At 33.2% G+C, this 27,155-nt stretch overlaps 3 protein-coding genes and 1 long non-coding RNA gene across 4 annotated transcripts; 2 read left to right on the forward strand and 2 right to left on the reverse strand.

The window, feature by feature from the left end:
* Positions 1 to 3,254: 3,254 nt before the first annotated feature.
* LOC118061392 (disease resistance protein RPV1-like) lies at positions 3,255 to 8,016 on the reverse strand. The gene is given in 8 exon segments (XM_073412796.1): positions 3,255 to 4,016; positions 4,106 to 4,867; positions 4,942 to 5,349; positions 5,457 to 5,774; positions 5,776 to 6,535; positions 6,873 to 7,403; positions 7,504 to 7,596; positions 7,714 to 8,016. Coding segments are annotated over 6 exon segments (3,396 nt in total). The 5' UTR covers positions 7,370 to 7,403; positions 7,504 to 7,596; positions 7,714 to 8,016; the 3' UTR covers positions 3,255 to 3,365.
* A 4-nt stretch (positions 8,017 to 8,020) lies between these two features.
* Positions 8,021 to 9,280, forward strand: LOC118061393 (uncharacterized). The gene is made up of 3 exons (XR_004689568.2): positions 8,021 to 8,186; positions 8,285 to 8,328; positions 8,411 to 9,280. It is a non-coding gene; the product is annotated as an uncharacterized lncRNA (long non-coding RNA).
* A 419-nt stretch (positions 9,281 to 9,699) lies between these two features.
* Positions 9,700 to 10,445, reverse strand: LOC118061391 (uncharacterized protein At4g22160). The gene is made up of 2 exons (XM_035074819.2): positions 9,992 to 10,445; positions 9,700 to 9,901 (listed from the first exon to the last, which is right to left on the reverse strand). Exons 1-2 carry the CDS (start codon positions 10,408 to 10,410, stop codon positions 9,853 to 9,855), a joined length of 468 nt encoding a protein of 155 aa, XP_034930710.1. The 5' UTR covers positions 10,411 to 10,445; the 3' UTR covers positions 9,700 to 9,852.
* A 1,595-nt stretch (positions 10,446 to 12,040) lies between these two features.
* On the forward strand, positions 12,041 to 15,062 carry LOC118061387 (plant UBX domain-containing protein 4). The gene is made up of 4 exons (XM_035074818.2): positions 12,041 to 12,285; positions 13,444 to 13,729; positions 14,121 to 14,216; positions 14,451 to 15,062. The coding sequence occupies exons 1-4, from the start codon at positions 12,134 to 12,136 to the stop codon at positions 14,832 to 14,834; spliced, it is 918 nt and encodes a 305-aa protein (XP_034930709.1). The 5' UTR covers positions 12,041 to 12,133; the 3' UTR covers positions 14,835 to 15,062.
* Positions 15,063 to 27,155: the final 12,093 nt, after the last annotated feature.

A 27,155-nucleotide genomic window follows, 5' to 3' on the forward strand; every position in this document is an offset into this window, starting at 1 on the left:
ATTACACTACCAAACATCAAAACATAATTTACTTTCCTGGAATTTACTTTCCCAAAATTCACTTTCAAAAAGGAAACTACTTTCCAGCAAACAAACGGGCCTTAAAAAAATTTAATAAGTGAAAGTCAATTTTGGTCCCTATTTTCTTGTTATTTCACAAACAAACCCTCAATTGGTCACAATCTTTAATAATCTTTTCAATTATGCCACTTGATTTCTTTGATTGAGCACTTAGTGTCTTTTACAGTATGATCATTGGTCTTGATATTCTTTAATTTCATCCTCAATTGCCCTTTTATACTTTTAATTTTTTTGATTTCACCCTTGATTAAATTAATTTGCCTCTCAAAACGTCAACACCCATTCATTTTAGTCTTTGAACCTTTAATTATTGCAATCTTGACACAAATTGACTCTCAAACTTTTTTTTCCTTCAATTAAGTCCCTAGTTGCATTAGTTAACATAAACCAAATTTCAATTAAGTCCCTAGACTTATTGATTCTTCTAATTTCTAACAAATTGACTTCTAAACTTTATTTTTCTTTCATTTTAGCTCCTGTTCAAGCCACTTAAACCTTTTTAAAGTTCAATTAGGTTTTTTTATTTTTTAATTTAATTGAAAAAAAATTGAAAAAAAAAACTAAATATAACAAAATTTTCTCATATGAAAAAAATTCAAACAATTAAGAAAATAAATTTAAAAAAAAAACACACAAAAACTTAGAGAAGAAAATAGGAGAATTCTTACCTTATATTAGTTGTGGGTTAATCTGAGAATAAAAAAAATGACAAGTTATGAGTTAATTAACAAATAAAAAATTAAACAAACCGAGGAGAAAAGAGAAGGAGAAGCCATACCTGTTAGAGAAAAGAGGGTCGTTGCTCGAGGAGAGAATGAGAGAGAGAAGAGAAAGAAAGAGTGGGAGGTTGGTTGGCGAGATAAATAGCAGAAGAGGAAGAGAGAGAAAGAAAAAAGAGAGAAGTTGTGACATCCCCATTTTTATTCCGGGATAAATTCTCAATTTAACATGAAAATTAGGAAATTTTTTTTTTTTTTGCGTAACATATTAATAGGATGCTCTAATGAAAATTAATTAGCAACAAACATTATCTAACGCACGCACATGATTTTCGTATTATACAATAAAACATCCAACACATAAACAGCTTATTAAGTTAAGGATTGCATATTCGATTTCCTATCACTGAAAAGTTCTCTGCGATGTTTCTGATAAAGCAGGGTCACGATGGGGATGCGTTTGAAGTGGGATGATAATAAGAAATACACCTGTTGGGATGGGTTATGGTTGTGTTTCCAGCAACATCCTTCAAGAATGCTCGATTGGGGAGGAGCTTAGGCCTATTGTAGGCAGATCACTTAGTACTCGCCGCGTAATTGCTCGCCAAGTATGCTATAACGTGAATTGTTTATCCAGGTGCTGTGAAGTGAAGCTCCCGAATCTGAGTCATATTCTCATTCATTGCAAGGTGGTCTGGTGGGTGTGGTGATGTGTTTTGGATTCTTTGCTAGAGGCGAGTATTTGGGTATGGAGTTGGAAGATGATTTCTTATTGTTTAGGCATAATAATTTAGCAAGCAAAGTCCCATACACAATAAATGGAAGAAAAAAAGAGACGGAAGTGGCAGGATCATCAACACAAGAGAGTGGTGGCAAGGGTCTCCGTTCACCCATTTGTTGATCCCCCTCAACAAGTGCCTGCGTGCTTCTCTGGAGACAGATGTGAAAGACCCAAAAAAATTCTTATTTTGGGTTCTCCAAACGTTGTTCATGGAATAAGTCCTTTACTTGTACCGATCAAAAAGTAACTTCCATAAATCTGCTGTTTTAAATCTGCAGCACTTCCACAATCCACACAATTGGTTGCCGTCTCTTGGTGATCTCCACAGGTGGTTCATGTCTATTTACTTCCATCCAGTCACATGTGCAGGTGCATGGGAGCTATAGTTAATTTGTTTATCTTCTTTTCGCCTGTTCTTTCGCATAATATGTATTGGGACATTGTTTGCAAATGAAAAGTACTTCTCATCAAGTTGGTGCTTCATACAAGCACTTGAAGCTAAGGTCTTGGTTCGTTCTTAATGTTCGAAGAAAGAACCACACCTCACCAGGGCTCATAAAGAGAATGGAGAACCCAACAGAATTAAATAATGTCCAACTCCTTGGTTCTGTATCAGATCGGAGCATTTTTTGATTCTTCCCTTTGCCTTCACCCCTGTGAAGTTAGAAAATCTACAGAAGCTAACCAGTGCAACATAATTCGAGCTTTTCATACCTCCATCACTGCCAACAGAGCATGCCATGATATAGCTCCAACAGCCAACCATTAAAAAGTCCAAGTGGTCAGAACTTTGTGGCTTTCGCGTCTCCTAGAACAACTGTTGCTGTCAAAAACCAGGGAAATGAAAACACATTCCAAGATCCTCATAATGTTGATAAAAAAAGGGTCATAATGTTTGAGGTCATGGGTGACAGTGCAGTGCTGGTATATGAAAACTGATTCAATTGTATCGATCATTAATCAAAATCATGAACAGATTGCGTTTTTTGATTCAGGATAACGAGACTTTCAAACCAAGATCTCAAAGTAACTGTTTTTTTATGAAAAGAAAGAGTCTCATAGGCAGTCAAAGTTGTTGGCTACAATAGAAAATTTTAGGATTTCCACTTTTGTTATTGAATTTTAATTCTATCTTTTAATTTGATAATTTTCAATCAAAATTAATTTTTAAATTTCTAATTTTGATTATTATTATATTTTATTTTTATAATAAAAATATCTATATTAATTTATTGTGAAAATTTAATAAAATCAATTTAATTTTTAATTAAAATGAAATATATTCAAATTATAAAACCTTCTCAATTATATTTTAAAGACATGCCCATTTATTTTTTATTACAAGTGAACTTATCTCGTGAGGGTATATATAGAAACAAAAAAAAATACTAATCAAATTTCATAATGTGTTATTTTTTATTTTTACATAAAAAAGATAAAATAAAATAGATAAAATAACATGAAAAAATAGATCTTTGCATATATTTTGGTCAATAGAAAATTGACACATAAAATAAGATATCTTATTATAAATATAAGATTTTATAAATAAAAATTAATTAATAAAATAATATCATATTACATTTTTTAATATGAAAACCCTTATAAATATTTATAAATAAAAGATCTCATGCTAGACAAAGAAAGGAGGAAGATTACTAGAGACAAAACTATTTCATGATAAGCTTTTCAATAAAAAAAGAAAAAACTATTTCAAAAGCTTTCCAGCTTTTTTTTCATTTTACGGTTGAAATCTAAAAAAGCAAACCTCTACTTAATGAAGCCTAAAAGAATACAAGTTCTAGACCCTTCTTTGCAAAATTCCAAAAAGTGAAATTGCCAGCCCTGTGTTTACCAAGGAAAGCACAATTATAATTTCTAAGTATATGAGAAGCTATTTCTACTTTGGCTACGTGTGCTGCATCACCATCATCATCATCGCTACTGTTGGGGGCAGTGATAACTTCATCCTTTCCTTCCTCTTCATGCAACCATTGTACACCAACGGTCCTTATTTGGATAGCTGGACCATGTGGACGCACTGAAATACTCACGTCATCACCATTATCAAATGTAGGATCATCGCCCCCTAATTTCCTGTGGCTTAGCATTTGGATTTCACGAACATCACGCTTGTATCTCATAGGGAAGACAAAGGCTTTACAAAGCAAGGATCGACCACTGGTATTGTTTCTGATTTCAATATAAACATAACAATAGCCATGGTATGCTGACATCACACAACTTGTGAACAGATTAAAGCCACATATCCGGTGTGCAGGAGGAGGTGAAGATATTTTGAATGAAAAGGTATCTACAAACTCATTCTGAATTAGCCATTTATCCCTTTCCTCCTCCTCATGAAACCCCCTTAACATCTCATCTTTATCAAATACAGATGCGACAACGTTGAATATGCCATCCAGAAATGCTATCTGTACCACCAAAACAATGTTTACAAAATAAGCAAAAGAAAAGTATTCAAATGTAGATTTCCAAAACAATAAAATGGGTGAGGGAGGACCTGAAATCTCGATGTCTGTATTTGAGCACTAACTGTTTCCATTATTCTGAACATGTGAGAGTCAAACTTTTGGATTAATTCTTGCTTTATCCGATCTTGGAACTCGAGTAAGTAATCACAACCATCTACTTCAGTCCAATTGTTTGGATTTGCAAGTTTTGGCAGTGAATAGCAAAAGGACACATCTAACGAATCCAAATGGGATGGAAGCCTTGGGAGTGCCTGAAGCATTTTGCAATTTCTTAAATATAGGTGTCTGAGTAGACCAAGATCCTTGATGCTTTCCGGAAGAAAACGAATTGGAGTTCCACTTAAATCTAGACTCTCCAAGAAGCGTGGCAGTGAAAACAAGGTAAATCTCAACATTTTCCTCATTGAAAACCTAGAGGGAAAGAATAGCTTCAATGGAAGAGATGAAATGAATGATGTACTTGCAACAATTCCATCACTTTGAAGCAAATTGCGTCCCTGATGATGCTCTAGCTCCATATTCAGGCTGTTAAGATTTGAGCAACCATCTAAATCCAGCTCTTGAAGTGAATTCAATCTACTCATTTCTTCTGGAAGCTCCATAAGACTTGTACAATTTCTTAGATTTAAGATCAACAATCTTTGTAAATCACCAATAGATCCGTGAACTTGAACCAAACGGATGCAGTCTACAAGTATTAGCTTTTCAAGGGCTGGGAGACCCGAGAAGTCTGGGGTTCTAATGAGATCACGAGAGTGACGGAGATCAAGAATTTTTAATTTTGGAAGAAACTGTGAAAATACATGAATTTAGTTGTTATCAATTGAAAACGAGAGAGAGAGCCATAGAGAGACTTGATACATACTGGTTTGCCCTTCCAAGCATCAATTAGACAGCTTCTGGATAGATCAAGAACCACCAGCTTCTCCAAGCATATGTGATTTGGTATGGAGCTCAAAGACAATCCATGCCAACTTAACCATATCAAATTCTTGGGAAAGTGCTCAAAACTTCCATGAAAATTAGTGCAGTTTAGCTGGAGAAATTTTACATCTGTCATCTTTCTAAAAGCATCCGTGCTAAGGATGGGAAACAAACTTGTTTGGCTAGTTTGTAATTTTCCCCCATCAGAAAAATTGGAAAGCCATTGTTGAAAGAAGTTAAGCCTGCGGCGCTTGTGACAAACCATTGAATCAGTACAGACAACTTCTGCATAATGATATTCCATTAATGCATGCATATCAATGGTAAGACCACGCAATTTTTCAGCATCCTGCGTAATAATATTAAAAGTACATGAAAAAGGAAAGTTGATGAATGAATATGTCAAGGCACCACAAACCATTTAAGTAGACATTTAAAAAAAATTCAGCTACTTACAGTAGTTCCTTGCAAAACTGTAAAAGCATCCCCATGATGCCATATTCTTTGACATTTGGGTGATTCTTGACGAGCAATTTCCCTACCCATATCTCTTACTAGTTGATGCATCCACAACCTTTGATCACTGTTGATTTCAACAAGACATCTATCGATGAGATTGTCAATCCCAAATCTTGCACCTTTATCGAGCCCATCCAGTATCCTAACTACATCATCCACATCCATTCCATTGAAGAAACATGCGATATCAAGGAATAAGTTCTTCGGATAATCACCATCAAGATAGTCGTAACTTATTCGAAGAACCTTTTGAACTTTCAAAATTAGGAATCATTTCCATTTGTTGTAATGCGCTTTCCCATATTTCTCTTCCTTTTCCGGACAATGAAGAGCCAAGAACTCCAAGAGCTAATGGAAGTCCATTACAATGATGTACTATTCTCCAAGAGTCTTCTACAAAACCATCAACAGGGTAAGCTCTCCCAAAGGCATTCCAACTGAAAAGCTCAAGCGATTTTTTGTTATCCAAAGGTTCGACTTTGCACTCGAACCACTCAATATCATTAGCTGAAAACAGACCTTTATTTCTGGTTGTTACAATGATTTTACTTCCTTTACAAAGCCAATTTTGCATGCCAATGATTTTATTGAATTGGTCCCTTTTGTCCACATCATCTAGAACAATAAGAGTTCTTCTGCAACGTAATGCATCCTTAATCTTCAAAATTCCTTCATCTTCATCATTTATCTCATCAACAGTCTTTTTTAGGATGTCGGAAAGAAGTTGCCTCTGCAGGCAAACTATATGTTTTGATCTAAAATTTGACAGGAAGCTCTTTCCTTCAAATTTATTAAAGTTCTGGTTAAAAACACTCTTAGCTATGGCTGTCTTTCCCACTCCACCAATTCCATAGAGTAAAGCAATGGCAGCACCATGGGATCCATCTTGCAACCATGAGTTGATATATTGTACCATAGCATCTCTTCCAATGAAATGAAGGGGGACATGAAATATTTTTGGATCCAAATTCTTTGAGACATTCTCCACAATAGATTGGACAAACTGTGACTCGTAACTACATCAAAACGTAAAGTACAATGTACGATAATTGCTAGTCTCTCTATAAAGGATAAAAATAGACAACATTTAGCTAAGAAATTAAAGCAGGTTGCATGTCAATGATTGATAGTTAAATTTGTAGGTGCGTTATCACCACCTACTAAAACCAAATCATGTTTGGAAAAAAAAAACAAACAAACAAACAAAAGAAGAAAGAAATTATAGGTATTTTTTTTTTCTTTTATGTTTTCTTATCGGTCTTCATTTAAATACTTAACTGAAAGAAATTAAGAGTTCACGACCAGCACTCTAGTCTTATGTTTTGTGTAGTTTAATCAAGAGATGCAACTTACCCATCTCTTAAATCCTTTCCAGCTAAATCTGCAACTTCCTTCAAAGCAATCCTCCACCCCTTCACCCGCTCTATCTCCTCCTTGAAGCGCTTTTCTTGTTCCACAAATGCTGCAGCGAAGCTCCCTGTTTGATTTCTGACTTCAGATGGATTCACATGGTAGAATACCGGCAAAACTATGGAGGCGGCAGTCCTCTTATGTTCCATGATCTTCACAAGTTCATCGAGGCACCATCTCGACCGAGCATAGTCTTTGGAGAACACGATTATCGATATTTTCGATTCTTGTATTGCCTTCTGGAGCTCCAACTCTATATTCTCTCCTCTCTGAATCTCATCATCATCTCTAAATGTGTGAAACCCTGCTTGAACCAGGGCCCAGTAGAGGTGATCGGTAAAGTTCTTGCGGGTGTCTTCACCTCTAAAACTCAAGAACACTTGATATTTACAATTAGAAAACCGAGAAGAGTAGGATTCTTGATATTTCTCAGCAGCCATTTCGAGTCTAGCAAAGATAAGACTTTACAAAGATCTGGACAAAAAAAAAAAAAGGAATTGCAGGATTAAAGTCGATAGTTCAAGGTCGACACAGCACACCAATAAGCTGAAGTGTTCATTTATTATTATCTTACTTTTTCTGTAAGACAATTTTCAAGTTATTTCCCAGCAATCAACTCCTCCATGCCCTTTCAGAAAAATATTTGTAGATATGATAAATCTCTATGCTGAACCAAGAAAATCGGTTGATGAGATCATCAATAATTAGTTTCTAACAGTGAATTAATTTAAGTTACATTCCACAATATAACATTATACTAAAAGAGATAAGAAAGAGAGAGTACCTGCAATCTTCACTTTCCCTTCGCTGATGTTCTCTTCGCTGATGTTCTCTTCAGTCCATCAATTTTCTGCTTTTAAGTCAACCTCACAAGTCATTTCCGCGTTAGGACCATTTTCTTTTTTTATTCTTTTTTTTTATTTGCTCAAATCATTTATCACGCGTGGAGGGGAAGTTGCTTGTTACATCTTTGTGTAGATTTCTTCCCCATGACTTTCCTGACCTTCTTGTTCTTTAGGATTTTTCTTCCCACATATATTAAGAGCACCCATGGGTCGGGCCAATCTTACATTAATTAACTATATATAATTAATGTGTATAATTTCTTTTACAGTGCTTTCTCTTACTTCCAGCGCAATATTCCTTTCTCTTTCTTTCTTTTGCGAAATCCAACACATCAAATTATGTTAAATTAAATTTTGAACCTGGCACTTAAAGGAGCACGTACCAAACATTAAGATCAAAATCAAGATAAAGGTAAAGTAAATTTGTTTTTTTTTTTTTTTTTGTATAAAGCAAATCTGATAAAGTTACCTGCAATCCTCACTTTCCCTTCGCTGATGTTCTCTTATCAGTTCATCAATTATCTGCTTTTAAATCAACCTTGAAGGTCTCTGTGGTATGGGCCATTTCCGCGTTAGGACCTTTTTTTTTCTTTAATTTGCTCAGAATAAGAGAAGCTATTTCTGCTTTTGATACAGGTACACATCGCTATTGGGAAAGTGCTCATAACTTCCGTAGAACTTGTGTAATTTAGCTGGAGAAATTTTACATTTTGTATCTTTCTAAACGCATCCGTGCTGAGGACAAGAAACAAACTTGTTTGGTCAATTTGTACTTGTTCCCCCAAGAAAAACTCAGAAAGCCACTATTGAGAGAGGTGTGTAAATTAGTGCAAAGATCTCTGTATCATGTTGGTCATTGCCTGGGCCAATTGGAGTGCATTCTAACTCATGTTTTATGTGCGTTCTTAGTCGTGTTTGATTCAATGGTTACCTTTGGCGCACCTGATCGACAAATCGCCTGGAAAAAGCTGCCCAGAATGCTTAGCACCTAACAAAATCGGAATTAGAGGAATTTGCTAGAGCAACAGAGGAGTAAGCAATCGAATTGTTCTGTGTTCATGTAGAAATTCTCATAAATGTGGTTTTGAGGTTGGGCTGCAATCAATTTGGAAAGATTTTGGTCCATGCGATGAGAGCATTCCTTCTGTACTCTGTTAAGTTGCTTCATTTTTTTTCTTTCATTTTCCTTTGCACTCATATTTGCTCTTGCTGTATTCATCTATCTGGAAGAGATGTTAGAGATGTGTGTCAACAGGCAGAACGATCATGGGCATCAAAGGTAACCAACTAAACATCCCATGTCCTCTCACATCGTATTGTTTACATGTCTTTGCATTCGCAGCATAATTCGAGGACAAGCAAGTAAAGATGGAGAACAAGGAAGTCTTCCACCTCTGGCAGAATACACCAAAAAACTCCATGAATTGAAGGTAGGCTCTAGCTAGCATTGTAGAGCAGAAAATTCAAGGTTCTAAGCATATCATATCTACATGTTTCAGTCTTCCCCCTCTGAGATTGTATAGCATTCAAGGTTATAAGCATAGGAAATTGAAGGAAGGCTCTAGCTAGCATTGTATAGCAGAAAATTCAAGGTTCTAAGCATTTCATCTCTACATGTTTCAACCTCTGGCAGAATACACCGAAAAGCACCTTGAATCGAAGGAAGGCTCTAGCTAGCATTGCAGAACAGAAAATTCGAGGTTCTATTATGCACCCACAGAAACCTCAAGTGGATACATGTTAGAAAGATTGACAGAGGAATTGTAATTTCAATGTTATATAGCACAAACCCTAGGTATATCAATAGATGTATAGCATGCATACGAGTCCTAATAAATCAGCAGAAGGTCAATTTCAGGTTTTGCAGTAGGAATTCTGTACTTAGGGTTTGCAGAACAGTAGTTAGGATACCACACCATCAAACATAATGCAAAGAAGCAATGGATGCAGATCTCTTTATTGCTCTGTCCATTCTTGACTTAAATATAGAGAAAACATCAAGCAGAAATTTTTATTTGATGAAAAGAAAAGAGAAGAAAAGGGCAAGAAACCAGGGCCGAATCCAAAACAAATAGACTTCAAAAGAAGAAGTTGCATTGTAGCAAACTTAGCAGCAAAGCTCCTTCCCTGCATTAACCAATCACGACTCAGTGAGTTAAGCAATCAAAAAACATACAAAAGTCCGAAACTTTTTCATTGAGAGAGAATGAACTGTACCTTGACAGAATGGGCATCTCCCCCTCTTCTTCTCCAACTCGTTTCCTCTTTCTACTCGTTCCTTTCCCGGCCACAGTCGAAGCAATCTGCAACTGAGTCTGCAACATCATTCTAGTCAACTCAGCCTCCAACTCCATCCTCCTTTTCTCTGCCTCCAACCTTGAAGCCTCTCTTACCTTGATCATCTCCATCTCTGCAAGGTCCATTCTCGCCATTGACTCCGAGAAGACCCGGAAACTCGCTGCAAGATCAGCAAGTCTTGGAGGTGACTCGGAGCTTACAGAGTCAGAACTCAGTGGATTATTAGAATCCTCGCTGTCCGAAGGGACTTCACCAGACACCATTCCAGCATCACAGGCATGCTTTAAACGGTTCTCCTCTTCCCGGTTCGGTCTGGCTCGATCGGCTGCGTCTGCCATTACCTTATCTTTGTTCTATTCTACCATGCTCTCCTACCATTATTATCACAGGGTCACTCATAAAGTGAAGATGCTGCCACGTCAGCTAACTTTGTTGTTAATGGGACCCACCAACACTCGATGTCTCCTTACTTTGATGATTGAAAAGTAGTGAGTTGCCCAACCAAAGTAGTAAACCTAACTACAGTTAGATTTTTGTTCTTTCAGCTCATGGGAAGTGGCAAGTGCTTCAACTATGTAACAAAGTGAAATAGAAATCACTTAAACTTGGTCACTGTCTTTAGTATCGTGGTTGAAATTGTTTTTTTTTTTTTAAAAAGAATATTAAATTAATTTTTTTAATATTTTCAATATAAAATAATGAAAATTATTTAAAAAATATTAAATTAATAATTTATTTATCTAAATTTATGTGTGCGTTGTAGATTGATGTTAGTTAGCTAGCAATATGATCATAACTTGTTAAAAAACTTGTTTGTGTCAAGGAGATGTGCGCAACAATTTAAATAAAAATCATCTCTAATTCAAGAATTTAAAATCAATAATTTATATATTTTGTGATCTCTCATGGTTGGAGGTGAAATTTCAAGAAAAAATATAATAGATAAATAAATCAAACCTTTATATGTTAAAAAAAAATTACACAACAAAAAAAATAGAAAAATAATTTTAAACTAAAACATGAGTGAAATATTAATTATTTCAGGTATCAAGTATTTAGACATTATTTATGGGAATATCTAAATAAAAAAAATTATGATTATGAGAGATTATGAGATTAAATATAATAATGGAAATCATCTCTAACCTAAAAAAATTCATATGAATATCCAACAAGTGTAAACTAAGAAAGAAAATTGCTGATTGATGAATAAATTATTGATTGGTATAGGTGTCGAACTCTCAATTATCATGGACGATGACTTGAACCTAGAGTTACTAGGTCCATGAATCTAGCACTTGTGATCGAGTTTCCACTTTCCACACTTCTTTGCATGGAATTTTGAACCTCTTTATTTTTATATTTTAAAAATAATTTGTGAGAAAAATAATTATTTTAATATTTTTAAATATATAATATTAAAAATGTTTATATATTAAAAAAATATTAATGATCGTATTAATAATAGTAATATGTTATTACTACTTTCATACTCGACCCTTGCAAAAGAAAGATGAATTTCATCCGGATTTCATATATGTATTAATGATCAATTTCTTATTTACACGTCATTTGTTATTTGTTATTGTGAATATTTTTAAAAAAAAACTTGTTTAGGCATGTATAAAAAGTTGAGTTGAATTTTTTTTTTTTTTTTTGTTCTTGAATTTTTTTTATAGTTGATGATTTTGGAATAATTAAATTGACATAATTTCTATATATAATTTAATTTTGAATTTAAATCAAATTAAAAAAAATAAATTTTAAAATTAAAAAAAAAAATTTTAATATCATATGTCAACAATTTTTTTTTTTATAGTTTAAATATCTGTTGATATGTCTAAAATTTTTTTTTTTATTATTAAGTAATGGATAAGACATGCATGAAGTAGAAACTGACTCGTAGTTACAGTTACCATCGCTAATCTTTGTATGAAAAAAAAAAAGAAATATATATATATATATACCGTGCCAAAATTATTAATATCTGCTGGTTATAGGCTTTGTCTTTCTTCCTAAACCTCATCGAGTCTCAACAAATCTATCCAAAGCAAAACAAAAATGGCGTCAAGGGACAAGAAACCAGCAAAACCCTCAAGCAGTCGAGCCGGAGGTATCCGTACTCTCTCCGATCTGAACCGGCGTTCCGGGCCTGACTCTGACAGCGACGACGAAGATGCTCCTCAAGAGTACTACACTGGTGGAGAGAAAAGGTAACAAACAAATACCCCCTTTAAAACCCTAATTATATATCGAGATTTACTTCTTCTGGGATTTCAAATTTTGATTTTTAATGTAAAGTTGCAATCTTTTTTGGATTAGCAATAATGGTATCCTTTTATAATTGATGAATTCATTGATTTGTTTGTTAATTGGTGGGTTAGTAGTGATAATTGATTTAATTTTGAAGTGGGTTTTTAGTGCTGAGGGTTGAGGATGAGTCTTTTGAGAAGAAAAATGAATGGGGCGGGTGTCTTTAGTCGTGGTAAGAAAGATACTTGAAGTTTAGGCATTGAAAATCATGAAGTAGGAAGTTGCGCATTTGAGAGTTAGACAATTAGGTGGAGGGATAGTATGGATACGGGTTCTTGGTTTTATTGCCTGGTTGTGTAGTGTTAGTTTCCTTGGTCAATGGAAACAGTCCTGCCCCTTAGACGGATGGAAATGCTGTCATCTATTGTAAATCAAAAACTGTCATTTTGATTATTATTTTGTTTAGGCGAGCATTGGACTTGCTGATTTGAAAATGCTTTTGGGGTGGGTGCAAGAGGATCTGGATGACAGCATTGGTAGGATCTGATAGCGATGGGATTTGTTTATAGAGCTTGCTTTTTGTAGAGTTCATTTACTATTGATGCCAGAGCTGTAACATAGGTAGAGAAGAATCATCTTACTCAGAGTCTCGACTCTAGGCATGTAGACTGAGTACTGAGCAAAGAAAGCTCCATGGTTCTGGAATGTTTATAGATGATGGCTCTTTAGTGCATTGTTAGCTTTATTTCTGTCATATATTTATCGGGCCGTTTCATAAGCTAGTCCGTTATATTTTGTATTTAAAGCATTTATAATTTCCAATCCTTTGTAATTTTGTAAGGAACCAAATTTGATCTTGGTGTATTTTCATATTTTCAATATTTGTTAATTCAATAATTTTTAGATTTTTTGCGCTTTATCTTGCAAATGTTAGAATGCTTTTCAATCCCACAACTGTGGCTCCTGAAATATTTCACAAAGCTGTAGTTGCTAATGCCTATGTCTATCATTTGTTTTTATCTGACTTGTTGCCCTTGGTCATTCTTTCCCTTATATAATATACGTATGAAATGTGTTTATTTAAGTACTTTGCGCATTTCTAATTTTTACGGTTGCAGTGGTATGCTTGTCCAAGATCCTACAAAGGGTAATGACGTGGATGCAATTTTCAATCAAGCTAGACAGCTTGGTGCTGTTGAAGGGCCTTTGGAGAATATTAATCAATCTTCAAGCTCAAGTAGCTTTAGTGGAACTGGTAGATTACTCTCAGGGGAGACTGTACCATCTGCTCCTCAACAACCTGAAGCTGTTGTTCACAATATTGTTTTCTGGACAAATGGTTTCACTGTAAATGATGGTCCCTTGAGGAGTCTGGACGATCCTGAAAATGCATCTTTCTTGGAGGTAATAGCAATACAGATATAAAATGAAATAAAATAAATTATACAGAGTGAGAAGAAAATTTTCACAAAGTGGAGTTTTTTGATTTGTAGTTGGTGATTGTTTCCACCCCTTATGTGTGAGAAAAATTCAAAGTTCGTGGTAATTGCATCATTCTCAATCAATATCTTTTCACTATCTTGCTTGTTTCAATAATGACTAATGATTCTGCTAGATAGGTAGTTCATCCTAAGACTTCTTTTTCTACCTTATCTTGAACCTTTACTTATAGTAGCATATGCTAGGGCAGCTTTTGTTTTATGTCGTCGTGTTTTACTTATTCCTGCTCCCTTATTTCTTCGTTAGTATTGTTTGTGGTGATATTATTATTTTGTTTTATAATGTCTTATTGCAGAGCATCAGGAAGTCCGAGTGTCCGAAGGAGCTTGAACCAGCGGATAGAAGGTCCTCAGTTCATGTCAATTTGGTTAGGAGGGATCAAAAGTGCCCAGTGAGTCTCTTTCTCTCACTCTTTTCTTACTTAGACTAATAATTATCTTTAGAACTTTAGAAATTGTCATCCTTTTTTAATCCCCGAGTCAGTGTTTTGGTCAGTACTTGTTCCCGAAAAGAGCATCAGCATGCTTTTACATGTGTGTTTGAAATACATCGGTGTTGGTACATGTGTTTGAATGACATTGGTGCTGACCCGTACTGACACTCCTTTGTCATTGTTTTCCTGCAGGAACCAGAGAAGCAGCGCCCTCTTCCATTCCAAGGTGTAGGGAGAACTCTAGGAAGCAGCAGTACTGCACTTGCAACTGAACCAACAGCTGCTTCTGCTCCTCTGAACTCTGCCCCGACTCCTTTTATGGGCCTGGTTGTGGATGAAACACTGCCATCGACTTCAATTCAGCTTAGGCTGGCTGATGGGACCCGCATGGTGGCCCACTTTAATAATCATCACACAGTCAATGACATTCGATCCTTCATAGATGCTTCCAGGCCTGGGGCTGCTCTTAATTATCAACTGCAGTTGATGGGGTTCCCACCTAAGCTTCTTACTGATCCAACACAGACAATAGAGCAGGCAGGCCTTGCCAATTCAGTTGTTATTCAGAAATTCTAGCAAAAGCTGCAAGAGGATTGCATACTGTCTCTAGGCAAGATGGAGCTGTTTCTCGCAGCAAGTGAACCGATTTTATGAACATGAAGACCTTGAATATATGTTTCCTTGTATACAAAAAGGAGGGTTGGCGGCTGGTTGATTGGAAAATGGAGTTGAATTTTGTGATTCCAAAATGTATTCTTCTGCGTTGTCTTGTAAATTGAATGCCGTTGTTTTGCTTGCTTGACATTTTCTCGCTTCCCACTTTATTCATGTAGCTGGCATCTGTTCTTCCCCTACAGTCGTCCAAACCAGAGTAACCCATGCAAGCATGGCCCTACTTGGTGAATAGGATTGAAGTAAATGAGTACGAGGAACCATTACTAGATCCTCGCTGGATTAGCACTTGCAAAATCTGCAGTAACCAGCCCATGGCTCACAAGCCCAGCCCTGAACTGAGGAAAGGACTGTAGCCTTAACAGAGTGGCTAGGCACTAGGCGGCTACAGTAACATGCCATGTATAGTCCTGGACTCGAGGCCGGAGTCTACAATCTAAAAATGTCTCTTCTTACCTAACATCCTTTACAAAGTAAGACTATAAAAGATCTGTGTCTCTAAAGTGGATGCACGCAAGGTATCTTATTCACTACTTGGTAAGGCATCTAATGATCACAGTGAGCCGGTGAGGCATCTCAAAACACCCCTCTCAACAGTTTCTATCCCCATTCATCGTGCCATGGATTAGACAAGATAAAGATTCTTTTGTCGGCCAAAATAACCCGTTTGTGCTCCCATTTGAAAATTTCCCCTCTTTAGGGCTCGCCGGACTAAAGGGTCCCCCTGAGCCCATGTGCTAGCCATGCATCAACATGACAGCCTTGCATGATTTAGAGCCCGTTAGGCGACATGGTATTTTTGTAAGTATCCCCCCTCAAAAGTCACTAAAAAAAAAAGGTTTTGTAATTTCGAAAAGTTGCTTAAAGGCTAGAAATCAGAAGTTAAACTTATTAATAATTATAATTGTCAGATTTTTTCTGAAGTTCCATCCAGAAAAGAAACTATGGTTAACTCATATGTATTATTTTTATTCAAAACAAAATTATTCCGAGTTTTTTATAAGTTTTTTGGTATTGATATGGTTAAATCATTTAATTTTAGCAGTGTGAAGATCAAAACTAGTCCAAATTAAAACATTATTTGAATTTAATTTTAAATTACAAGTTCTCTAATTCTAAGTAATGAGATTGAATTAGATTTAATAATTATGCTCGTAAGAACATTTTAAGTGAGATATCTCCAAAATTCTATTCACTACTATATATATCTATACACTTAAATAATGCTACACACATAGATAGCACTTGATGCATGAAACCAGACAAAACAAGTTCATCTGCAAGTTAGTTGGTGTGTTCCGAAAGCTCCTTGTTTTTCCCCATGGGACGACAAACTCATCTTGTCCAGCCAAATTTCTTCTGCTCGCCAAACGCACCCTCTCAAGCAAGTCATTGGGGGTCACGTCAAGGAACATGTACAAAAGGCCATAGATAGGATCATAGGTGAGCTAGCTGCTCATGCCTCGTGTAGCAAAGCAAGATTCCCGGCCTCCTCTTGTTGCCAATTTGCGAGCGAATATCAGACCATTAGGGAAACACACTGATAGCTTCACGTCCACATTTCAAAGAAACCGAGATGGTGCCATCCAACTTTATGAATGATATTAGTGGTTGGATTGTTGATTGAAGATCTTCGCTTATGGTGGTGCTGGTGCACATACAATTTTGAAAAGAAAACTGAGACCCCACCATTCAAAGTGGTTTCCCTCGAGGGTTAATTTCTCTTTAATCTACAAGTTGACTGTACTTTGCATTGATCATGACGTCCCAATTGTGGTTTAAGTTCATAGACTGTTTGCCAATAATATCGGCCTCTGAGTTGCATCAGATAAGTTGACCGTATGGTTTCTGGCTTGCTGTCAAAATCATTAGGAGCTCCTTTAATTATTATCTCCATGCTTAAGACCTCCAAGGAACTTCTTGCTTCCTATGGCAATGCACAAGATAACAGTGTCCTGGTGCCTTTCTAAGCTGTCAATGGACGAAAGCATGCAATTATCATTAAAACTCGAGTAATCAAGTGGTTGTTGCTGCGAGCAAGACCTTTAATCTGAGACCCACAGCTCATTTCATAATTAAGCTGTCAAGGAACACAAGCATGCAATTGTCATCAAGCAGATATCTTTACAACTTCAGCTATGTGTGGACGCTCATGGGATGTTGTTGAATCTTGCAACTCTTGCATTACTTGCCCCTTCGCACTGCACGTTGATCAATGGGTGTTCATATGATTTTCATTTCTTGAAGGAACAAAATATATGTACTCGATTAATTTTTTCTATGTTTAACAATTTCATGCTTGTTATTTATGCTGTTTCAACCAATGTCTAGTACTTCATTTTTGTATAGATTTGAAGATACTATTGAATTGACTATAATGATCAAGACAGACTATTTGATTGTTATCTTAAAAGAAATTCACATCAAAATTATTTTATTTTTTTTATTGAAATTGAATATATTTTTATTTTTTTACAAGTAGTGTATTTGTATTAGCAAAAGCACAATCTAACAAAGATATTGTTTAAAAATAAGTTTCAACATGTTTTTTATTAAAATATTATTTTTTTAATGTTTTCAAATTGTTTAAATATGTTAATATTACAAAAATAAAAATAAAAACAAATTATTTTAATATTTTTTAAAATAAAAAAATAATTTAAAAAACAACTTTTTACAACATCACCAAACAAATTCAAATACTTAGTAGGCTCACAAATTTAATCAAGAAAATGAGAACAGCACTTGAGGTCTTGGCCCAACGGTTGAAGGGACTTGTTCCATTTCTCTGCATCCTGGGTTCAAACCTCACTGTGCTCGCCTGTCATTACATGTTTATTGGGTTTGCAAGATGTTCAGTGAGCCGTGAGATTAGTCATGATGCGCACAAGCTGGCCCGGACACTCACGTAAATAAATAAAAAAAGTTTGGAAAACTTGATTTTGGAGGATTAGAGCAGCAGGATCGAATCATCCTAGCTTTTATTGACAATTCTGAAGGACATAAACACTTGTTCTCCTAAACAGTACATGACATCAACCTCACCCTTCACAATTCACACCAGTCTTGACACAATTCTAATGACAAATTGTAATCTCCAACACCTGTAAACAGAAGATTAGCCAAGGGCTTCTACTTAATTTATTTAATCTCAGCTAATAATTATATCCTGTACTTGAAGATTCTGTCATCGTTTTAATTTTGCTGGTTCATACGGAAATATTTTACCATGGCGGAAACTAGTGTAGCAATTGACTTGCCAGGCCAGGTCTTGAGTAATCAAGCTGACTTGCCATGCTAAACTGCAGATCGATGGGTCATTGAGTTAACTCGTTAAGTCAGGCCGGGTCCCATGACACTAAAACGACAACGCCGGTGGCCCTTCCTTGTGTTGTTGTTGGGCGACTAATCTGAACGTGTAGCTCAATTTGACAGGAATGGACGTTCTTTGTTTACAGTAATAAAGATAGAATTTCAAACAAAAGTATCATTAATTGGATTCCATGGTTAGTAGAGAACAATACTAAATAGCTAGTTTGATCACGATGATTAGTTGTTTCTCTCTTGCACTTCAATTATGGGTTCCATTTAGAATTTGAAATTGCTTGTTTGTGCTTTTTAAATATTGTTTTTTTATGGTTTTGATAAAAAAAAAATAAATTTTAAATAAAAAAATTATCTTCATGAATTTTCAAGTTAAATTCATTTTAAAAAACAATGTAACACTGTCTTCTTTACTATTCTTGTGAAACTATCAGGCTAGGGTCCTCTGAATGCCAAGATTGTTGTCTTTCGCTTTGAGATCTTCATTATTCTTACAGAACCATCAGGCTAGGGTCCTCTGAAATCTTGAGCAGCAGCCATGGAATCTTTTTCTATTAAGTTGTGCTGGTGGAAGATCTATTGAATGTTCAAGCAATAAGCACTACGGTTCTCAACTGTCTGCAATGAATGATTATATAAAGACTAAAAGGAACCCCAAGTGAAGATCCATTGCACCTCGAAGTCAAGAAGCTTCTCTGTTTATGGCATATCAAAACTTATGTTAGAGTTGAATTGTTGATGTTTGATATCGTCAAGGAACAATGACACAGTGGCCTTCATCTTCTTCGATCGAGTTTTCACCAATAAGAGACGCCTTATTTCTTAATAACACACACACACCTCATCATCACAAGTGGCCAGATTGAATGTTCAAAGATTAACATGATTTCGCCTACCGCATAACAAAGACAAGAAAAAAAAAAGCAAAAGAAGACTACTTTTTCAGCCTAGTTGTGAAATTCGGGTTTTATCAAATTAACTTGCTAATTAATGTATAAATTCACTCAACTAGCAACTCAAGTCTTCAACTCAATTGATATAAAAAGAAAAGGAAACCATCCAATTAATTAAAAATATAATTCAGGTCGAGTCTTGCTTATTTTAAATCATGATTTAAATTAACCAAATTATTCAAATATAAATTCACTCGACTTGAACTCAAGTCTTGAACCCGATTGACATATATAAAAAATAAAAAAGAGACCATCCAATTAAATTCAACTTAACTTGCCCACACAAACTCTAAAAATGACAGGATAAGAAACCCAACATGGTAACCTAAAATCGTATCCCAATTTAATTTGAGCATCATCAATGAAGTTAAATCCTTATTGCAAGCCAAGTTGGCATGCACTTCCATCTAATTTAATTACTAAGTGTTTAGTATTGTATTGTATAATAATTTTAAAAATATTTTTCTCTTTATATTACTACATCAAATTCACTAAAAATTATTTAAAAAATATAAATTTAATTTTTTTCATATTAAATATATTCTTAAACGCATCTTAACACAGGAAGAACAGCATTTTAATGCGGTGATTCAAAAAAAGCAGAGAAATCGGAGTTGGGTAGTAGCGGCTTGTATATTTTTTATGGCTTTTGCACCCTTTGAGTGGGACAAGATAAAATAATTTGGCTTAACAGCGTCCAAGAGATTTTAGAATTTCTTGACCTATGAAACACACTTTACATTACTGGCTTGTCGTCTTCGTTGTTTTTAATGTTCTTGTCGATTATGACTGCTCATGAGAGAATTAGAGAAATATAGAGTGCGAACATTTTCAGAAGTGATAGCTTATGGAGTTTTTTTTTTTTTTTTTTTGAGTATTCTTTGCACTCTTTTAAGGCTAAGATTAATTTGATTTGAATTCATAACAATCCTTTTTAATAAATATATTTTTTAAAGATTGAACTCGTGAAGTATTTCATGTGAAAAAAAATATAACTATTTTTAAGTTAAATTATTTTTCTTCTTCTATATATGGAAAGGTATTCTAATATTTTTAAAATAATTTATTCATTTACAAGTTGATTTGGTGCATATTTAATTTAATTATGAAGAATTTATCTCTCACGATCTATCATTTGATTCCAGACAATAATAAACTCAGTAATCAAATAGATGTTTACTATATGAATGATTTAAATATTTGTTTCATGGAATATAAATATTGAGAATCTAAACTGATATCGAGAATTTGTTGACTTTGAGCCAAGAACTTATTGGTAAATGTGCTTGATTACTTTTGATTGATTAAACCCTTAAACTAATAATAATTAAATTAGGTCAGATGTTATAAAAATATTATTAAAGCCTATGATCCATTTAACCTAAAATTTAATTCTTCGATTAGATTTTAAATTAGATTAGATTAAATTCAACTAGTATATCAACTTATAATCTGATTCACCAAGTCAAATTTTATTTTGATTTAAAAAAAATAGATCAAATTATTTTAGTTTTTCCAAAAATAATATTAAAACCACCTTGATCAACCCGTGTACTTGTAATTTCGGTTTTGTCCGGGTTATCTGCGTTTAATATCTTCGTTATACAGTCGTATCTAATAATCAAAAAACAAGAAAGGCTTGGTTCTGTTTATATATATATATATATATATATTAAAAAAAAAAAAAACCTTTGGATGAAAGGGAAAAAATATATAAAATTGAAAAAGAAGAAGACCCTTTACGTTATATCATGCAACTGTTGATAGAAGAGACGTAAAGTGAAAATCAGAAAAGCTAATAATATAGTAGGTTGAAAGGGCCTCTGCCTAGCTAGGGTTTGCTGTCCCTTCCTTTCCCTTCCCAATATTATTATACCATCTGCCTTCCTCTGCTCTCCACACCCTTCAAAACCTCCACACACTTGCATACACCTCTAGTAATGACGTCTCTCTCTCTCTCTCTCTCTCTCTCTCTCTCTCTGTTTTCTTTCTTGCTTTTCTCTTATTCTTACCCTGTTGTGACGGATTCGCGTACTGTGACACTTCACTAAAATTCACTATCCTCTCTCTCTCTCTCTCTCTCTCTCTCTCTGTTATACTGATAACCCTAACCCCTGCAGACCACCGATCTGGTGTCAAAATTTACGTAGCTAATGGACCAGACACGGAACAAAGCTTAGGGTTCTCTCCTTCTGAAATCTTACATTGATTCTCCGTATCAAATGCAAATTGTAAAAGAGAAGAATTTGAGAGTTGTGTTCAATACGACCTGGAAAATGATAGGGAGCTGGGTCCTTTTTAAAAATATTTGTCAAATAACTATTTGACTTGAAATCTATATAAACTCGGTAATCATTGTATACTTAAACATAAAATATTAGATGAACTTTCTGATTGTTTAGTTGTTAATAATTTAATATTTATTAAATAATCATTTCAATTCAGTAATTTAAAATAGTGAATAAAATATTTAAATAATTCTATATTAATATCTAATATTATCTAATAATTAAAGGTATCCAACTTGGACTCCACCAGAGGAACAACACATTCCCTGGACCCAGATCGATTATGCCAATTGCGGACCTCTGGGATTTTTCTGTTCTTGATAGATTATATGCTTGGGTGTGTGTGTGTAAATATATATAAATATAAATATAAATATATATATATATATACACACACACGCGACGACATGCACCAACCTTGCTTGCTTTTGGTGTACACAACCCTTTTCTTGATTTTGCACACTACCCTACGTTATTTATGTTTTTTCAGTGGATATTTTCTTAAATTGGGTCATGCCCAGAATAGAAAACTTGTATATTAAACGACAATTTGAGAAGTAAAATAAAAGGGGAAATGCATTAATGTGATAGAAATCAAACACTTATTTTCTCTTTAGAGTTTATATATATACTTTGCATATAAAATATGTGTTTGGTGATATAATTTTTATATCACCAAACACATATTAATTTCTTAAAAAGATTTTGAGACAATCATTTACTCAACCTTTTACCAGTATAAAAATAAAGTTATATATTTTTATTTTATGGGTGTTAAACTAGGTTTTCTTTTGAAGAAACAAAGGGAAATTCATTATCCTTGAATGAAGTTTTTTTTTTCTTTTTTTTTGGAATATTAAAATAGTATTTGAAATTGCAGTGCGCAGATACTTCCCAAAAATGTTTTTTATTTAAGAATATATTAATATAATTTTTTTTAATTTTTAATATCTGCATATTAAAATTACTAAAAAAACATAAAAAATATATATTTGATTTTTATTTATGCCAAAAACATTCAAACACAGGTAACAATAATAAGGCAATGACAAATAACATCTAAAAAATATAAAGAAAACATCTTTTAGGTACTAAGAGGATGGATGACATCTGAACTTCACAGCAGAGGGATGGATTTTAAATCTCTCAAAAAATAAGGACTATATAAATCAATCATTAAAGGGTGAGATGGCAAGAATCTCAATCTTCGGGACCAGGGCCAACCCTGACCACTCCTTGGTCTCTCGTCACTCGGAGCTGGCACCAAACCTCTCGGAGCCGGTGGTCACATGAAGCACAATTCATACATGTGGGGGTCTCTTCAAGACGAAAAAATGGGAGTAAAATGCAATTCCTTGATCTCTGTGTTTGACCATTTAAATTCTAATTAGTCCTTGGTTTTTGAAAATATATATAATCAGTCCCTTCACTCCTGTTCAACACTGTCTAGTTCCAAATCTCTGTATTTGACCATTTAAATTCCAATAGCAAAGTTATTAAACTGGACTCAATGATAAACCTGATCTAAAATCTATGTCGCTGGGTGAGGGTTAAATCTTATGTCAACGAGTTGACCCGGCCTATATTGTTTTTTTAGAAAACAACAGAACATCGTCCTTTTAATAAATAAAAAAATTCTTATACTTGACTCGGTCTAGGTCCCGAGCTGTTGAATTAGAGGTTCACCTGCTGAATTGTATTGAATTTAATAACATTATTAGGTAGTAAGAGCTTAGAGAAAAACCAATAGATTAGAAAAAACAGAGTTAACAAAAGTTAAGGGAATCAAGTTGGGATTTTAAACATGAGTAATAAGAACCAGCGACCAAAAATATTTTTACTCCCACGTTTTCAAAGCGATTAGTGCCATCGGCTTTGAATGAGATAAAAAAAAAAAAACCAGCACATGAATGACGAATTGAATCAAGATTCACCACATAAAACAAAAAAAAGCACTCCACGATTTTTTTTTTCCGGGTATTTGTAAGTGGAGTATATATTATATTTAAAAGTAATTGAAAATATATTTAAATAATTTTTTTAGTTTAATAAATAAAATAAAATAAAAAATATTTTAAAAAAAACAAAAAGAAAACAGTACAAAAATTATTACTAGCTACAGCCTGCATGCCTCTTTTATCATGTACAAGCCTCCCATATGCAGGCGTTACAAGCTACATGCCTGCCTCTTGGACTGCACGAGAAGAGTACTACAAGTAGTACTTAAGTTCCTATTTCACTAGTCATGTTTGGAGGGTTTTGTGCACATTTTGTCATTCTTAATTAACGGTTGTTTGTTCTAAGTAAAAAATTTTTTATATAAGAATATTTGTAATCTTTAAGAAACATTTTAAATAAATGATAAATGTAAATATTTGATAACCAATCTATGAATTTAACTCTCTCCTTCAGATTTATTTTCTACTCTAATCAATTTATTACCTTTCAAATAATGTAATATTTATTGCATTTAAAATGTTACACATGATCATATTTTTTTAGGAGTAATCATTTTAGATTCAATTTGATTTTTATAAAAAATAAATAATTGAATCAAAATTAAAAAAAAAAAAAACAAATAAAAACTGGTTCAAACCAACCGATTTTGGTTTTGTTTGGCTTGGTTATAGCTCGATTTTTTTAGTTTGGCTTGGTTTTTTGGTTTGGCTAGGTTTTTTTCAATTTGGCTCGGTTTTTTTTTTTTTTTTTGGGTTCGGTTTAGTTTTTTCAGTTTCGGGCTCATAAAGTCAAAACTAAACTGAACCGGATAATTTTTAAAAAAAAATTAATTTAATCAGTTTTTTTATAATTCCATTTTTTTAATTTATTTTTTTTTTTCTTAATTTAATTAATTTTTTTATTTTTTCAGTCATATCTAATATTCGATGCAAAATAATGTAATATTTATTGCATTTCAAATGTTATACATGAACATATTTCCTGCAAACCTGATGACTTTATCAAGATGCGAAATCATTCATGATCACAATTAATGATTACAACACCGCTATTTTGGTGGCGATAGGGATTAGACGAGGAAGAGCTAGGAGACAATTTGCTCGAGACGAGTGGAGCTAGAAGCCATGATTCGTTGAAGCTAGAGGCTAGAGCTGCCATGGTGGTGTATGGCAATTGTTTTTTAAAATTTATTTTTCAACCCTAACAAATTAAAATGATATAAACATGTAGAGAAGATGATTTTAGAAAAAGAAAAAAATAAATCTGGGGACCAGCCGTGTTGAGAAGAGACATTCGGACTGTCCCACAACCTTTATCAGCTTTTTAAACGGCGGTAACCTACTTTTTTTCCCCTGCTAACAGAGCTTGGATTAGATGCTATGACGGTGACTAAGCTAATAATTAGGGTGTAAGAAAAGCTACATATTTTCAATCTTGCCAAAAGATTTTTTCTTCATCCTGTTCATTTTTCGTCTCCACCTGTCCCTGACTTGTTCGTCGAGTGCTCATGTGTTTTGTGAACAGAGGGGGGGATAAGGGAGTCCAGATTTTTACAGATTAGATTACAGCATGCAATTCCTTGTCTTGTTCTTGAGCTCATCTTTCTTCTTTTGCGGATTTCACTGCCACAGATCTTAGTTGTGTTTTAGGGAGGGAGGTTTTTTTAAGTTTTTTTTTCAAAGTGTTTTCTTTTTAAAAAAATATTAAATTTATGAGTTTTTTTAGTTCTTTTAGTTGTGTTGATGGGTTGATGTATAAAAAACTAAAAGAAATTAATGTATTTTTAAAAAAAAAAAAAAATATTATGTAAGATAATATAAAATATCAGTAATGATATCAAGAGAGTTTGTGCCATTGTGATTTTAAAAAATAAATTTAAAAATAACTATAAATTATAACTTTATTTTAGCCGGAGTTTTAAAATAGAATTTTAAATGGGATCTATGCAAACTATAACGTATATTGATTAATTAGATATTTTTATAATTATAATTGGGACAAAACACAAACTACATCATATAAACAAACATAATTTAAAAATAATATGGTAATTTATTCTAAGTTTTATTTTAAAATAATTTAAAAATTTATCTTGTCAAATACTAATTAATCTCGTCAAATTAAGTGAGATTTGATTGGATGAAATTTTTTTAAAAAAATTATCCATACAATATTTAAAAAATATATTTTAAAGATTTTTTTTTTAATAAAAATAAAGCAATATTATTTAAAAATATAAAAAAAAACCAATTTCATTTCAGTCCTTAACTTAGTGAATTTACCAAATTTCAAATAAGTAGTTACAATTAACAAAAAAAAAAAAAGTTAAAAATGAAATATTCATGTTTTAATCAATGAAAATTAATTGATTAATTAAAATAAATATAAAGCAGTATATTAGATATCTCTTCTTTTTTTCATTATATAGCCTGTAAAAATTGTATTTTACAAATAACAAATATATATATATATAGAAATAAAATTAATTAGAAACACTAAAACACCTCAATCTCTCCCTTTAAGTGGATTTTTTTTTTTAATTTGACCATTTATTTGAAGTCTTAAAAAATCATAGCCGTGAATTCTACAGGTATAAGATCATTTTCTCCACCGGTCAAGTCTTGAAAGAGACCTCCTTAATCAATAGACTAATCATAGTTTTTTTTCCTAACTAAACTTAAAAATGTGATACCTCAATTTTGAATTCAGTTTTCCCATGTATTTTGGGAATCTAAAAGTTGTCATATGAACATTTAATAGATATAATATTTTTGTTTTGCCAACCAAAAATAGGTATTGTATGAAATTAAGAAGAGTTAGAATCCTCCAAATGATCCTGGACCCAGCAGACAAGCACACAAGGTATTTTGCGCTACAGTGATATTTTGTTTTAATACCAGCAAAACAAAATAATCTAAAAAATATATTAAATTAAAGTAAATAAATAAATAAATAAAAATTAATTTTTTAAAAAATACTTTTGAAATGTATGATTAATATATTTTTGAAAAATTAAAGATTTTTTTTTGTATACTCTTAAGTCTTAACAGCTTCCTACGAGATAGAACGAACACTCAATAAAAATGTTTGCTTGTTGAGTAAATGGATATAATTTTGTATCAATTGAATATAATTGTTCTAATTATTAATACATGAAGAAATTCTATGATATTTAACTTATAATCACAAATGAAAAAAATTTGCTTTTTTTTTAAAAAAAAAGAAAAAGAACTTTTGGGCGTGCGTATTTAGAAATGTGATTGTAGTTGTTTTTTAAAATACTTTTTATTTCATAACACATTAAAATAATAAGTTTTTTATTTTTTTAAAATTATTTTTGACATCAATATATTAAAATGATATGAAAATATCAAAAATATATTAATTTAAAATAAAAAAAAAAAAAAAATTAATTTTTTTTTAAAAATATTTTTGTAAAAAATATGAAACAAATTTGGTGGCAATCAAAAGCTAGAAACCATAAATCGAGATTTTTGGATCTTTGAATTTCATTTTAACATAAAAGTATTAGCAGACACCATTACAATTATGTTCACAACTACAATAATTACGGTCAAGGAAAAAGCTTCAGTTAAAAACCAAAGTTATACCAGATGCGCTCCAAAGGGAATTAGAAAATAAGAATATAAATTTCATTGCAGCCAGTATTTAACATCTTTTTTAGCCATAGCCATGGTTGC

Source organism: Populus alba, chromosome 11, assembly GCF_005239225.2.
Source record: "Populus alba chromosome 11, ASM523922v2, whole genome shotgun sequence".
In the NCBI taxonomy this organism is placed as follows: domain Eukaryota; kingdom Viridiplantae; phylum Streptophyta; class Magnoliopsida; order Malpighiales; family Salicaceae; genus Populus; species Populus alba.